This window comes from Oryzias melastigma, linkage group LG14, assembly GCF_002922805.2.
Source record: "Oryzias melastigma strain HK-1 linkage group LG14, ASM292280v2, whole genome shotgun sequence".
NCBI classification, from domain to species: Eukaryota; Metazoa; Chordata; class Actinopteri; order Beloniformes; family Adrianichthyidae; genus Oryzias; species Oryzias melastigma.
Window position 1 is genome coordinate 17,527,671 of NC_050525.1, and position 13,647 is coordinate 17,541,317.

At 37.1% G+C, this 13,647-nt stretch overlaps 2 protein-coding genes across 2 annotated transcripts; both read left to right on the top strand.

The window, feature by feature from the left end:
* The first annotated feature begins 3,194 nt into the window (after window positions 1–3,194).
* LOC112142538 (olfactory receptor 146-like) lies at window positions 3,195–6,291 on the top strand. Its single transcript, XM_036215101.1, has one exon. The coding sequence runs from the start codon at window positions 3,406–3,408 to the stop codon at window positions 4,462–4,464; it is 1,059 nt and encodes a 352-aa protein (XP_036070994.1). The 5' UTR covers window positions 3,195–3,405; the 3' UTR covers window positions 4,465–6,291.
* A 3,836-nt stretch (window positions 6,292–10,127) lies between these two features.
* LOC112142539 (olfactory receptor 146-like) lies at window positions 10,128–11,746 on the top strand. Its single transcript, XM_024265974.2, has one exon. The coding sequence runs from the start codon at window positions 10,148–10,150 to the stop codon at window positions 11,141–11,143; it is 996 nt and encodes a 331-aa protein (XP_024121742.2). The 5' UTR covers window positions 10,128–10,147; the 3' UTR covers window positions 11,144–11,746.
* Window positions 11,747–13,647: the final 1,901 nt, after the last annotated feature.

Genomic DNA, 13,647 nt, shown 5'->3' on the forward strand with positions numbered 1-13,647 from the left:
CGAGAGTTGGAGGACATGGGAGGACCGACCCCCCGCAGAGAACTGAAGCCTCTGAGGCTGACTGACCTTCTCTTCCTACGAGACAGAGGATCTCTTCTACTCCTGTATATTGGAGGACAGGAAGGTGAAGGTGATCTCTGGTAGGAAAAAATCTCCATAGGGAAATTCCATTCTCGTGAAGGATGGAAAAAGAGATACTTGGAAATATGAACGCATATGGAGAAAATCTAAACTACAGGTTGATTACGACATCTATAGAGAAACTTCACTTATATAATTTACAACTGAGCAATGCAAGGAAGTCCTATTTTTCTGAAATTATTACCAAAAACTCCCATAATGCTCGGGCCTTATTTAATATAGTCGACAGGTTGACAAAACCCCCTGTGTCAGTGGCACCAGAACTTTACTCCACCAAAGCCTGTATTGACTGCCAAATTCTTCAGGGACAAAATCAAAAATATTAGACAAACAATTGTTTCATCAACTACAAGTTTAGGATATGAATCCTATCCACTAGAAACCAGTATAAATCCAATGGCTCAGTTTCAACCCATAAACAGTAAAAAACTGCATGACATTCTATGTCAACTGAACTCCTCCTCCTGCTGTCTGGATATTCTACTCACAAAATTTTTCAAAAAATTTTCAAAGATCCTGGAACCAGCCCTGCTGCAGATTGTCAACTTGTCATTAACATCTGGTGTTTTCCCAGAACCACTGAAAACTGCTGTAATCAAACCTCTCCTAAAAAAGGACACTGTAGACAAAACTCAAATGAACAAGTACAGACCGATATCAAACCTGCCATTTTTAAGTAAGATAATTGAAAAAGCTGTTTTCCATCAGCTAAATGAATTACTAATAAAAAACAACTGCTATGATGTCTTCCAGTCCGGCTTCAGACAGAACCACAGCACTGAAACGGCCCTGACCAAAGTGACTAAGGACATACGATTGAATACAGACAGTGGAAATATGTCGGTGCTAATTTTACTGGATCTCAGTGCTGCGTTTGATACAGTAGACCACGCAATACTACTCAGACGACTGGAATACTGGGTGGGTCTCACTGGGCCAGTACTAAACTGGATCAAAACGTACTTAAAAAACAGGAAATATTTTGTGTCAATTGGTAACTTCACTTCTGAGCCAATAGAAATTACATGTGGAGTGCCCCAAGGCTCCATCCTGGGACCACTTCTATTTAACATCTACATGCTCCCACTGGCCCAGGTTATAAAGAACAACAACATTAGTTACCATAGCTATGCAGATGACACACAGATATATATTAGACTGACACCAGGAGACCGAGGCCCTGTACAGGCTCTTGGTAAATGCATTGAGGACATTAATGACTGGATGTGTCACAACTTACTTCAATTAAACAAAAACAAAACTGAGGTTATTGTCTTTGGGGCTAAAGAAAAAAGGTTAGACGTCACTACAGAGCTTCAATCTATTCAACTAAAAACTACCAACCAGGCCAGAAACTTGGGTGTAGTGATAGACACAGACCTAAATTTTGATAAACACATTAAGGCAGTCACTAAATCAGCCTATTATCATCTCAAAAATATCTCAAGGATTAAAGATCTGATGTCTAAGCAGGACCTGAAGAAACTAGTGCATGCTTTCATCTTTAGTCGACTTGATTACTGTAACAGTGTTTTTACAGGACTACCAAAAAAATCCATCAGGAAACTGCAGCTTATTCAGAACTCTGCTGCTTGGGTTCTCACAAGGACCAAGAAAGTAGACCACATCAGTCCAGTTCTGAGGTCTTTACACTGGCTACCTGTCTGTCAGAGGATAGACTTTAAAGTTATGTTACTGGTTTAGCACCAAAATACATGACTGACCTCTGACCCAGTATGAACCAGCCAGACCTCTCTGGTCATCTCCGGTCTTTTATCAGTTCCTAGAGTCAGAATTAAACATTTTGTACATTGCGTATAGTGTTCTCCCCTCATTCCCGGGGGTTAGGGGCCGGAGACCTCCGCAAATCCGTGAATACAGAGATCCCCCGGTCTCTCTCACTCCCCAACCCCCACGATCAAAGAATATGCTTTACCAATCCATATTCATCAAAAACACTTCTGATCATGCTTTGTAAACATTTATTAAAGAACATTGGAGTAGTGCTCAACATAAAGAAGTTTTTTTTTATCCAGAACGATAGATTGCACACTTTTCTTGAGGACTATCACTCTGTCTCTCTGTGCCTTAAAAAAAAAAAAACATCCAAAAAATCAAGGCCCTCAAGAGGTAAAGGTCAGAACTGTTTAATGGGTCGATTTAACAATGGAAATGGTCAAAATAGCAGACCTGACTGTATCGTAACGGACGCCTCAATGGAAACGAGGATTTGCTGTATATAAAGCTTTTCTACATTGATTTAGGACCCTAAGCACTTCAAAGTCACAGTACCATCTACCCACGGGCACACATTCACACGCTGATAACAGCTCTGCTGCTTTACACTCGCGCCAACCTCAATCACCAGGAACGATGTGGAGTTCAGTACCTTGCCCAGGGACATTTTGACACATGGGCGGACAAGGTGGACACCGAAACTGCAGTCCTACGATAAAAGTTCCACTGCTTTACCTCTGCATTGTGACCACTGGCACCAGACATTGTAGTAAGCAGAAAAAGAACTGAGTAATGTCACTTAGTGGATGTGGCAAAGCCGATGTCGATTTTAAAAACCAATATTACATTAATTGTTTTCATTAACCGTCCATCCATCCATTTTCTAAGCCACTTTGTCCCTTTTGGGGTTACGGTACTGGCAGAGCTTAACCTGGCCACTTCTAGGCGAAGGCAAGAAACACCCTGGACAGGTCACCTGTCTGTTGCAGGGCAACAATCACACACTCACGTGTTAACCCTTCCTTAATAAGTAGTGACACAATCTTTGTTAGAAACATTGATATCTTGTAATATTGAAGTCAAAATAAATAAAGCAATATATACAGTAATATATAAAAAGCCAAAATACACTCTTTATATTCATAAAGTTTAAGTGTGGTAATTCCCAATCCTAAGCAGAAATTTACATTTGAGGTGCATTCTTTTATATGAAAAACTCTGCAAATGCATTTTGACACACCTTTAGTGCATAAGAAACCTTTTACACATATTTAAGTTTATTAAGAAATTATACATAAAATACCTAAAAAGTTTTGTGATAAGTTTGCTTTTTTGGGTTTGTTTTGGTTTCCCTTTAAATTAACGTTGCCATTAAGATAAAAACTAATCTGTCTGTTACATGATCTTATTGATATAGAAATCCCCGAAGCATGTCATCACCTCATTACAATTGTTGTGACCATTTTTTATTTATTTTTTTAATACCAGGAGTGAACATATAAGTAGCCAAGCACAGATCAGGCTTTTATGCACTGCTCTGGTGCATTTGGGGTTAAAGCACTGAACGATCATCTAACATTGTGTTTTTTTCAAGTCTCCTTTTATTCAAGGATGGTTGAAGACAAAGGAACCAGAGTCATTATGAACATCACATTTGTTCGCCCTGAAAAATTCTACATAAGTGGGTTTAACAACATTCCTTACACTCAGTATTTTTATGTCTTCTTGTGTTTTGTCTATGTAATGACTGTTATTGGAAATGTGTTTCTCCTCTCAGTTATCTGCTTGGTGAGGACTCTTCATTCTCCCAAATACATGATTGTGTTCAACTTAGCTTTGACAGATCTGTGTGGAAGCACAGCTCTTATCCCAAAAGTCTTGGACACATTTTTGTTTGATCGAAGATATATTTTATATGAGGCCTGTTTGGGCAACATGTTTTTTGTTTCGTTCTTTGCAGGTTTACAGTCATGGACTCTGGCCTGTATGGCCTATGATAGATTTGTAGCAATCTGCTTCCCATTGAGGTACCACAGCATTGTTTCTAAGAGATCTGTTGCTGTGATTCTGCTGGTTATATGGTTGATAATTTTGTTTTTGAGTGCCCTTACAGTGGGGAACATTAATCGTCTGTCTTTCTGTGGTTCATTAGAGGTGCAAAGCTTATACTGTGACCATGGGCCGTTGAATCGCCTTGCTTGCAATGATAGATCTTTAAATAACATTATGGCATATGTTGTTTTAATTCTAGTCATCTGTATTCCTCTTATACTGATAGTAATAACTTATGTTTTCATTTCTATTGCACTAAGTAGGATTGCATCAAAAGTGGAACGGCTAAGAGCACTAAAAACTTGTTCCTCTCACATAATTCTTGTGGTAACTTTTTTTTTACCTATTGTTACCACTAACATAGCTGCTGTGGTCACCTACCTTGATCCTAACATTAGAATAATAAATACCTGTTTTACACACACTATCCCTTCTTTGCTTAATCCTATTATTTACTCTTTGAAGACAGAAGAAGTGTTGAATGCTATAAAGAAAATGTTTCAAAGAAACAGACTCAAAATAATTGCAAATTAACATAACCTTCAGCTTATCCTATATTTGCGGATATTTAAAATACTTTTAAGATTTTCATTTTATAATCTGTTTTTGTCTGTGAACCAGCACAGTGATTTTTTTTTTTTGTAATATAATGATTGTTTTCTACATGAAAACTGTGCAACAAAGAAAGATTCCTGATTTATTAAGTATTTGGTCTGTTGTTATTATTTAACAGAGTTTGCATGGTTAGGTGATTTTAAATTATATGTTGATTATCAAATATTACATTTGCACTCTAAAAGATTGGAGGGGGTGTTATTAGGTTTTAATATTTTGGAAAATGGCCCTGCGACAGACTGGCGACCTGTCCAGGGTGTACCCCGCCTTCGCCCATCATCAGTAGCCGGGATAGGCTCCGGCAACCCCGCAACCCCGTAAGGGAAGCAGCGGACAGGAAGATGAATGAATGAATGAATGAATTTTGGAAAATATAACAGTTTATGCAAACAGTCATTTTTAGTTTCTCAACTGCATTTTATTTTTTTCTGTGAAACAAATGCAACACAACAACCCTTTGAGCATGAATTCTTCTGATGAACACGAAGCTTGGTTGAGGTTCTGTTTTCTACTTAACATAAACTCTTAGCCTTAGGTAAGTTAACACTAAACGGTGCAAAAAATGTATTGCATTGCACTGTAGCTGACATCTGAGACGTTGATTTAGATATAATGATAATGATGTTTACACACACACACACACACTTTGTACTGCAGCCATCAGAGAGCTGAAGGAATGAATTTTTCAGCAATAAAAGACAAATTTAACAAAGGTTCACTTTACAATTACTGCAAAAAAATAGTTTGATTGGAGTCATCTGGACCCAAAAAGATAGCACAAGTTAAGTAATAATTTCATAAAAAGGCTAGGAAAAAAAGCCAGGCAAATCTTGCTATGAGCATCTAGCTACAAACTGCACACCAGCTAACCCACTGCAGATAGCTGAAAGTTTGTGATTTTTAATGATTTTATAATGGCAAATGAAAGCACAAACAGTAGAAATCAAAATAAGATACAAAGGGATGCAGAAAAAAATAAAAATAAGCCAATTGATTTTCAAGCATATTCGTACAACTTTAAAGTAGACTGGGCTGGGGATTTTTGCATGCAGAGTGTTGCAGAAAGGAGAGAATAAAGAAGAGAGTTGATCAGTTGAAGATCAGACATTTATAAGGAGGGATGGCCAGTGGAGAAGGATGAGCTTCTGGACAAAGATTATTGACAACCTGAAAATTAAAAGAGTTATGATTTGAAACGGCTTAATTCAAGCAATCAAGTCAAGAATAATTTATGTGAAAAACAATCAACAGAAGTTTACAACCATACAAAAATATGTCAGACATGGGATTATTATCCATCAAATTAAAGATTGCTTAAAAGATAGTGGGAGAAAGCAAATTATATAAGCCTACCACTGCTCTGCCTTACCATTTTCTTTGTTTGAATTATTATTATCCAGTCATAAGGAATCCTTAAGTAAAAACACATTAGACTATGTAAGTGAACATCATACTATTTCAGACTTTACAACTGCATCTGCAGATCAATAATCAAAGTAAAAAAAAACTAGTATATATCCTTAAAAAAATACATATATAAATGTATATATAAAATAGTTGAATCACGAGTCTCTCTCGTAAAATGTCTTTCAAGGGTTCTATTTTACTTGAAGTAGTACAAATCAAATTAACCAATTATTTGTATATATATATGTATGTATTTTTCTCTACGTGTATATATATATATATTAGGGCCAGGAATCGATTACATTATTATTATTACTATTTTTTGTTACAATATTTGCCAGCCACTTATTATCTGCAAATTATTATATTATAAAATCAAACACAAAATTGTCAATTTAGAACATTTATTTTTATTCCTTTGGAACCTCTAAAAGTCAGTTTTGTCTGCTCTTGAATTTACTTAAGTATTGTCAATTCGAAGGACTACCTGCTTGTGTTTTTGGTATCATTTCAATCACAACCTCTCCTATGTGACACTATCTTTATTTTATCATTTTTCCTTGTTATATTCACATATTGTGGAAAATTAATGTTGGTCCCCTTCCCAAAATAAAATAATGGTTGGTTTCCTCTTTGGATTTCTCACACCAGAGAGCATTGTTTCGCTCCGGCCGCCCCGCTCCGAATAGTAGGTGAGACTACAGCTCTCTCAGCGCAGCCTTCAGACAGAGAGAGCTGAAGCCTTCCACCTTATTTATTAAAATAGATCATCGGTTTTGTCCAAAAATTACAAATGAATGCCATATTATGTCTTTAATTTAATAACATATCAGTCACAGAATGAAAAAAAGGTTTAAGTTTAATTTAGACGGAGTTTTATTCCGCTGATATCACAGCTGAAGGCAGGACGTCTGAGCGTGATTAAAAAATATTAACTAATTAATTAGGTTTTATTAATGCCGCGCGTTAACGCATCAACATTCACAGCCATAATGTATATTAGTGATGGGAATTGATTTAAAAATGAACTAATTAATCGCTAACATGATGAAAATAATCGCAAATAATACTTTTTTTAGTCACAGCATTTGCCAGCCTGCAAAAAATCATATCAATTATCATGTCATTATCTGGAAATAATCATAATATGAAATCACATGCAAAATTGTACATTTAGAACGTTTGTTTTTAACCCTTAGTAGAGCAGGGCCTAAAAGTCTTTTTATGTGCTCGCTTAATTCCCGGTAAACAGCGGAGTTTCTGCAAATTTTGGACAACGCAGGTGCGAAAATTCATGTATGTCCCATCCCAAAATAAAATGATGGTCGGTTTCCTCATTATTGGGTTCCTGATAGCGGAAAGCTCTGTGTCTAGCCCAATCCCCCACCCCACATAGCGGGTGCGATGCTGCTCTTTATTAACAGAAATCAGACTTTCGTTCTCCGCCTTATTTATTAAGATAAAAGATCGCCTCTGTCCAAACATTACAAATTAAATCAATGTTTCTTCTGTTCTCGGAGGGAACAAGGGGGCACCGTGAAAGTGTGTGTGTGAGTATACATTTATGTATAAATATGTATGTATATATATATATATATATATATATATGAGTATATATGTCTGTATGTACATATACATACATACACACTGGGGATGCAACAATATTCAACATATAACTGAACCTTTCGACATGCGTTCCACGGTTTGGTTCGACATTTTTGACGATATGCATTTTACTTATTCAGCACTTTGTCTGTGTATTCATGTCGTCTGCTCCCTCTCTCCCCCTCAAATTTTCGGGAGCAGATCGCGAGTATTCAAACACCGTGATACTCGTTACAGCCCAAGATATCACCCAGCCCTATCACAGTCTAAAAGTTGAATGACTCAGCGACACAATCAAAACATCCAAGATATATTTCAAAAGACTTACAGTGTTACCTCAGATAAACACACACAAAATATATATATATCTGATGCCATCAGATGTTTATTGTAAAAGCTCTGCAGCCTTTTTTCTTAGTGGTTGATAATGAGTGGTTGTTATTTAATGAAAACAGTTGACCCACAATGTAGTGTACCAGCATTTTCATATTTCACAGAAAAAAAATATACATATACTTGCTCTTTGTGAACTGTGCGTAAGACGACTTACAGAGTAAAAACGCACAATTTTCCACGTACAGCTGGACTTCACCTTCACCACCATCCATGACAGTATGTCCTGACCACTTTGAACCCAGCAGGAGAACCTTCCATGCCATGCCACTCAACGCCACGCCATGCCAGATGGGGTTTCCTGTAGCAGTCTTCACGTCATGCTTTTCGTCATCCCCGTAATCTGTTCCTGAGGGGGACTGTCGGGGCCATCTGTTCTGTTCCTGTGGAGGGTCGCCGGGGCTGCTCCTCTTCATGTGCCTGTTCCTGAGGAAGGTCACTGGGACCGCTCCTTTCTGTCCCTGAGGATGGTCACTGCTCGTCCCCCCCTTGGCTGGTTCTGGAGGAGGGATACTAGGACTGCTCCCCTTCATGTGTCCTGTACCTGGGGAGAGTCACTGGAACTGCTCCTCTCCACGTCTGTTCCTGGAGGGGTTCCAATACCCCTCACATCAGTCTGGCTGCAGGAGCCCTGTCTTTTGGACTTTTTTTTTTTTTTTCTCCAAGACAAGAGCCCTCCTCACAGGTGTTTGGGCATCTGGGATCTGCCCTTTTGGGTAGGGGTACTGTCAGGATTCTGTGATCTGGTTTTGTCATGTTCTGTTTTCCCTGTCAGTCTCACCATGTTCAGGTCAAATCAGCCACAACTGTCTTCATTTAGTTAATTGTCCTCAGCCTATTTAAGTGTCTGGTCTTCAGTTCTGCATTGTCAGGTCACCTGTCCCGTCCCTTGTTTGTTTTCTCCTGGTTTTGTCATGTTTGAATCTATTAAGTATATATGTGAGTTTCTGCCACCATGTCTTGTCTCTTGCGTTTGGGTCCTTCACCACCATCCATGACAGTATCAAACTGTGAACAAGCTGTATTGTTGCATCCCTAATATATATATATATAAAATCATTACTCTTTGGAATTCGGTGAGGATGAGTCTTTGTGTGTGATTCTGGTCCGAGCCCCGACAAACATATGAGGAATCCTGTTTGTGACACCATGATTGTGGTGGAAACTTGTTAGAGCAGATGGAATACATTTTTCGTCAAGTGTTTTTAAGGGTAATTATTCAACAGAGTGAAATAAAAGAGACGCTGGAAAGATGCAGAGAGGAGTCTGCAGATTCTCCGCTTTTAGGAGGGCCCATCACCTATTATACAGTAACACAAACAAACTCTAATCAGGAACTTAAGATATTGACCTACAGTTTTACCTAAAAATTGAAAAGCTGTTCTAATGAAATCAAAATGTTAAACATCATGATCAGAATGCACTGCCAAGAAACAAAGAAATTGTGGCTGGCTTCCAACTGTATACAAGGGTCACTCATTAAATGTCATGTGTGAAAATGAAGGGGGAAATGTATATGTATTTATATATATTTCCATTACAGTGAATGCCATAAAAAATTAAACTTTGACCAACTCTGACCAATAAGAGCAACATAGCAACAGCAGTGTCACATATAACTGAACGGCCTTCATTTTGTTGGAACGAAGTCCTTTTCATTTGGTACATTTATCTTATACAATCAATGTTAGAAACACTGGAGTATGATTATGTCTAATCAAACTTTATTGATTTTGTGTTTCTTATACATAGTAACACTTAGCGTCTGAATGAATAAATATTTTAAATTAAAAACCAAGACCAAAATAAATAAATGTACAATACACACAGTCTAATGTTTAATAGTATGTCAGACTATCAGTGTGAGCACCCATTTTCATAAAAAAAAAAGAAATTGTGGAATTTTACAAAAACAAGTTTAAGTTTATTATGTAATCTGTTTGTGCGTGTTTTTTTTTTTTTTTTTTCCCCTTTCAGGTTATTGTTAAGGTTAGGATGAAAATAATCCAAATCACCTGCTGCATCATCCAATTAAGATGGAAATCATTGAAGCATGTCATCACATTTTTTTTACACCACAAGTGAACATATAAATATTCAGACACTGATCATGCTGTCATGCAGTGCTCTGCTGCAGTTAAGGATTAAAGCACTAAACAATTATCTTTCACTTCTTCTTTTTTTTTTTTTACAAAAGATGGTTGAAGAAAAAAGAGCCAGAGTGGTTTTGAACATCACATTTTTTCGCCCTGAAAAATTCTACATTAGTGGGTTTTACAACATTCCTTACACTCAGTATTTTTATGTCTTCTTGTGTTTTGTCTATGTAATGACTGTTATTGGAAATGTGTTTCTCCTCTCAGTTATCTGCTTGGTGAGGACTCTTCATTCTCCCAAATACATGATCGTGTTCAACTTAGCTTTGACAGATCTGTGTGGAAGCACAGCTCTTATCCCAAAACTCTTGGACACATTTTTGTTTGAAAGGAGATATATTTTATATGAGGCTTGTTTAAGCTACATGTTTTTTGTTATGTTCTTTGGAAGTTTACAGTCATGGACTCTTGTCTGTATGGCCTATGATAGATTTGTAGCAATCTGCTTCCCATTGAGGTACCACAGCATCGTGTCTAAGAGATCTGTTGCTGTGATTCTGCTGTTTATGTGGTTAGCTTTGATCACACTATGGTCATCTACAGTTGGGCTTCTTAATCGTCTGTCTTTCTGTGGTTCATTAGAGGTGCAAAGTTTTTACTGTGACCATGGACCAATATTTCGCCTTGCTTGCAATGACAACTCTATAAATAACATTATGGCATATGCTGCCTTCCTTTTAGTCCTGTGCATTCCTATCATACTCATAGCTATCACTTATGCCTGCATTTCAATTGCTCTAAGCAGGATTGCATCGACAGCAGAACGACTCAAAGCTCTAAAAATGTGTTCATCACACATCATTCTTGCCGCAACTTTTTTTATACCTTTGGTGATTACCAACGTCAGTGCAATAACTTCTAACCTACAGCCCAACACCAGAATAATAAACTCCTGTTTGGCACACACCATCCCAGCTCTGTTAAATCCGATTGTTTACTCCTTTAAGACAGAAGAAGTGCTGAATGCCATAAAGAAACTGTTTAGGAGAAACCAAATTGAGTTTCAAAATGGCAAAAGAAAAGTTTTAAGGCGTTAATTATTTCCTCCTTAATACTGCACTACTCACCTGGAATAATATTAAAACTCTACGTCTATGTAATTCTTTAAATTACCTTAAAGCTGAGTTTTTTGAGCACCTAAAAGAATGATGCACGTCACTTCTGACCAGACTGTTTTGAACCTTTTTTTTTATTTTTGATATACTGGTAATTTTTAATTGTTTTATGTCTTGTAAAACTGTTAGTTTTATCCAATTGTGCCTTTCATCCCAGATCTCCCTTGAAAAGATGATCCTGTCTCAATGGATCTTAAAGGTTTGAAAAAAAAATAAAATAAATGACCTTTTTTTGTTAACACTAAAATTGCTTGTAATATTGTGAGTTTAATATGTGTGGGTATCTTTTTCTAACTGGATAGAAGTGAAACTATGTTGTTCTCCCAGCATTCCTTTGTTTACACACTCTTCCGCTAGCTTACAGGCTCTCAAAATGCCAAGGTAACGGTAGCGTTGCAGAAAAAATGGTAAGCAAAATCAGAGCTATCCAGCTGTACATTTATGAGTGAGATGTCAGTTCAGACGAGGAAAATAAAGACTTTACACTGGATCTAATGGCAGGAAGATGCTTCAGAATGTTGAAAAGAAGGTAGACTTTTGCCCGACCATGGCAGTTGCCGTGCCACAAACTCAAGCTTTTTCAATCCACAGGTTTTTATCTACTCATGATCCAACTTGATTTGAAAAAAAGAAATACTCAGAAAAGCAGTTTTTAATATCAAATTATTTTATGTCCTCCATCACAAGAAAAATGCTACAAGAACATGTGTAAAACACCAAGAAACTCGATTTTCATTGGAGTGGGTTTTTCAGTCATACTCACCACATTTCTTGGCTTATTGGTAGACTTTTTTTTTTAAGAGTTTTAACTTATAAATGCAGCATTTTCCCTCTTATAATGACTTGTCAACATGTGTGTCCCCCTCTTTTTCTGGAAGAATTCTAGACGATAGTTTCTCCCACAACAATTTTTATGAACTCACATCTGTGTTTGAAGGACTCCTGAAGAAGTTCACCAAGAAGAACCCTGTTGGGAATGCTCTCAACATAAACAGATGGAGACACAAAACAACTCCATTAGACTAAGCAAAGATTATTTATCCTTCACCTTTTGCTTAATATTTTTCCTTCACACATGGTGGAAGGTTTGCAGTTTGGTGGCAGAAAAGGAAGAGATAAACAGTATGGTTCACTGGAACACCTTGCCATCTTTTACAAAGGACAACAAGCAATATTAGCATAAATACATCAGAATATCAAGGTGTACTTATTGAGGACAAATATGCCAGTTTAGAATTGTGTCTCTTCTAGCTGCAGCTGTGAGCATGAATTAAGAAAACTACATGTAAGGATGGTGCCCTTTGGCTTGGTTTGTTATTATGCTTTCTTGGTTCTTGTGCTCTTTAGTTTTGAAGCTTTTTTTTTTCTCATAGTCACAGTCTCACTTGGTTTTCTTTGCACATTGACCACAGCTGTTTCAATTTTAGTTAAAATCCTTATTGTATTTAAAGGCCATGTCACACAACCACAGCATGTTTCACGCGTTATAAGGATGATAATTGGTCATATGGGAATACACATATAAAAGTGAGAATAGTTGTGATCTTTTACGCTTTCATATATGACACAAATGAACTATGTTAAAACCATTAATGAAGTACTGTTACATCCCACCCAAGGGGGAGAGAGAAAATAGGTAACATAAAGAAATAATTATTTAATCCGGGAGGATTTAAGACTGACCTTGGAGCCGTTTATACAGATGCAGGAGTGAACAAAAAACAGCCCCCAAATGTACAACAGAAGTATTAACAAAACCACTGAACCAGAGGGACACAAAAATCAGAAAAAACTAACCCAGATATGTAACTAAGGCAAAACCACTAATGAAAGGAGGAATGAAGGAGACTTTCACAAAGGCTTCTAAGGCCAAGACCAATGCAGGGGTGAGCTGAGAAACCGATTCCACCCAAGGAATTCAGCTGCCACTGGCACAGGGGCACTGTGCAGGTAGGATTCTCTGATGTGGCTTTCCAGCCATCTGGTAAACATGGCAACTGCGACAAAAATGTGCAATATCCTGCTTAACACCTGGCCTGAAAAAGATGTTTCAACAGAAGTAGATACTTTTGTGTAAAAGTCCAGATAGCTAACTGAAAAAATTACTTCACTACAAGTTACAAGTCACAAATTCCAATAATACATGAGGAAAAGTATCCCATTGTAAAAGAACTTGAGTGTTTTACTCGTACTGAATGTTGGCTCAAAGATGACAAAGAAATGTAAAGAAAAATAAACGGTTTACTTTATGAGGTTGAATTTCCTGATATTAGAAATGAAACTTAACAGAACAAAATAAAAGACACATAGAACAAAAAGTAAATCTCAGTGATATTCAAATATTCAAAAAAGGCACAAATAATTTTTCCGAAAAAAAGCAGTAAAACTTAGTAAAATAAAATTCAGTGCGGACTTAGATGTGATTC

What these genes read in the sequence shown, in the direction of transcription:
- LOC112142538 (XM_036215101.1), top strand. Translation starts at nt 3,406, where the DNA reads ATGCACTGCTCTGGTGCATTTGGGGTTAAAGCACTGAACGATCATCTA.
- LOC112142539 (XM_024265974.2), top strand. Translation starts at nt 10,148, where the DNA reads ATGGTTGAAGAAAAAAGAGCCAGAGTGGTTTTGAACATCACATTTTTT.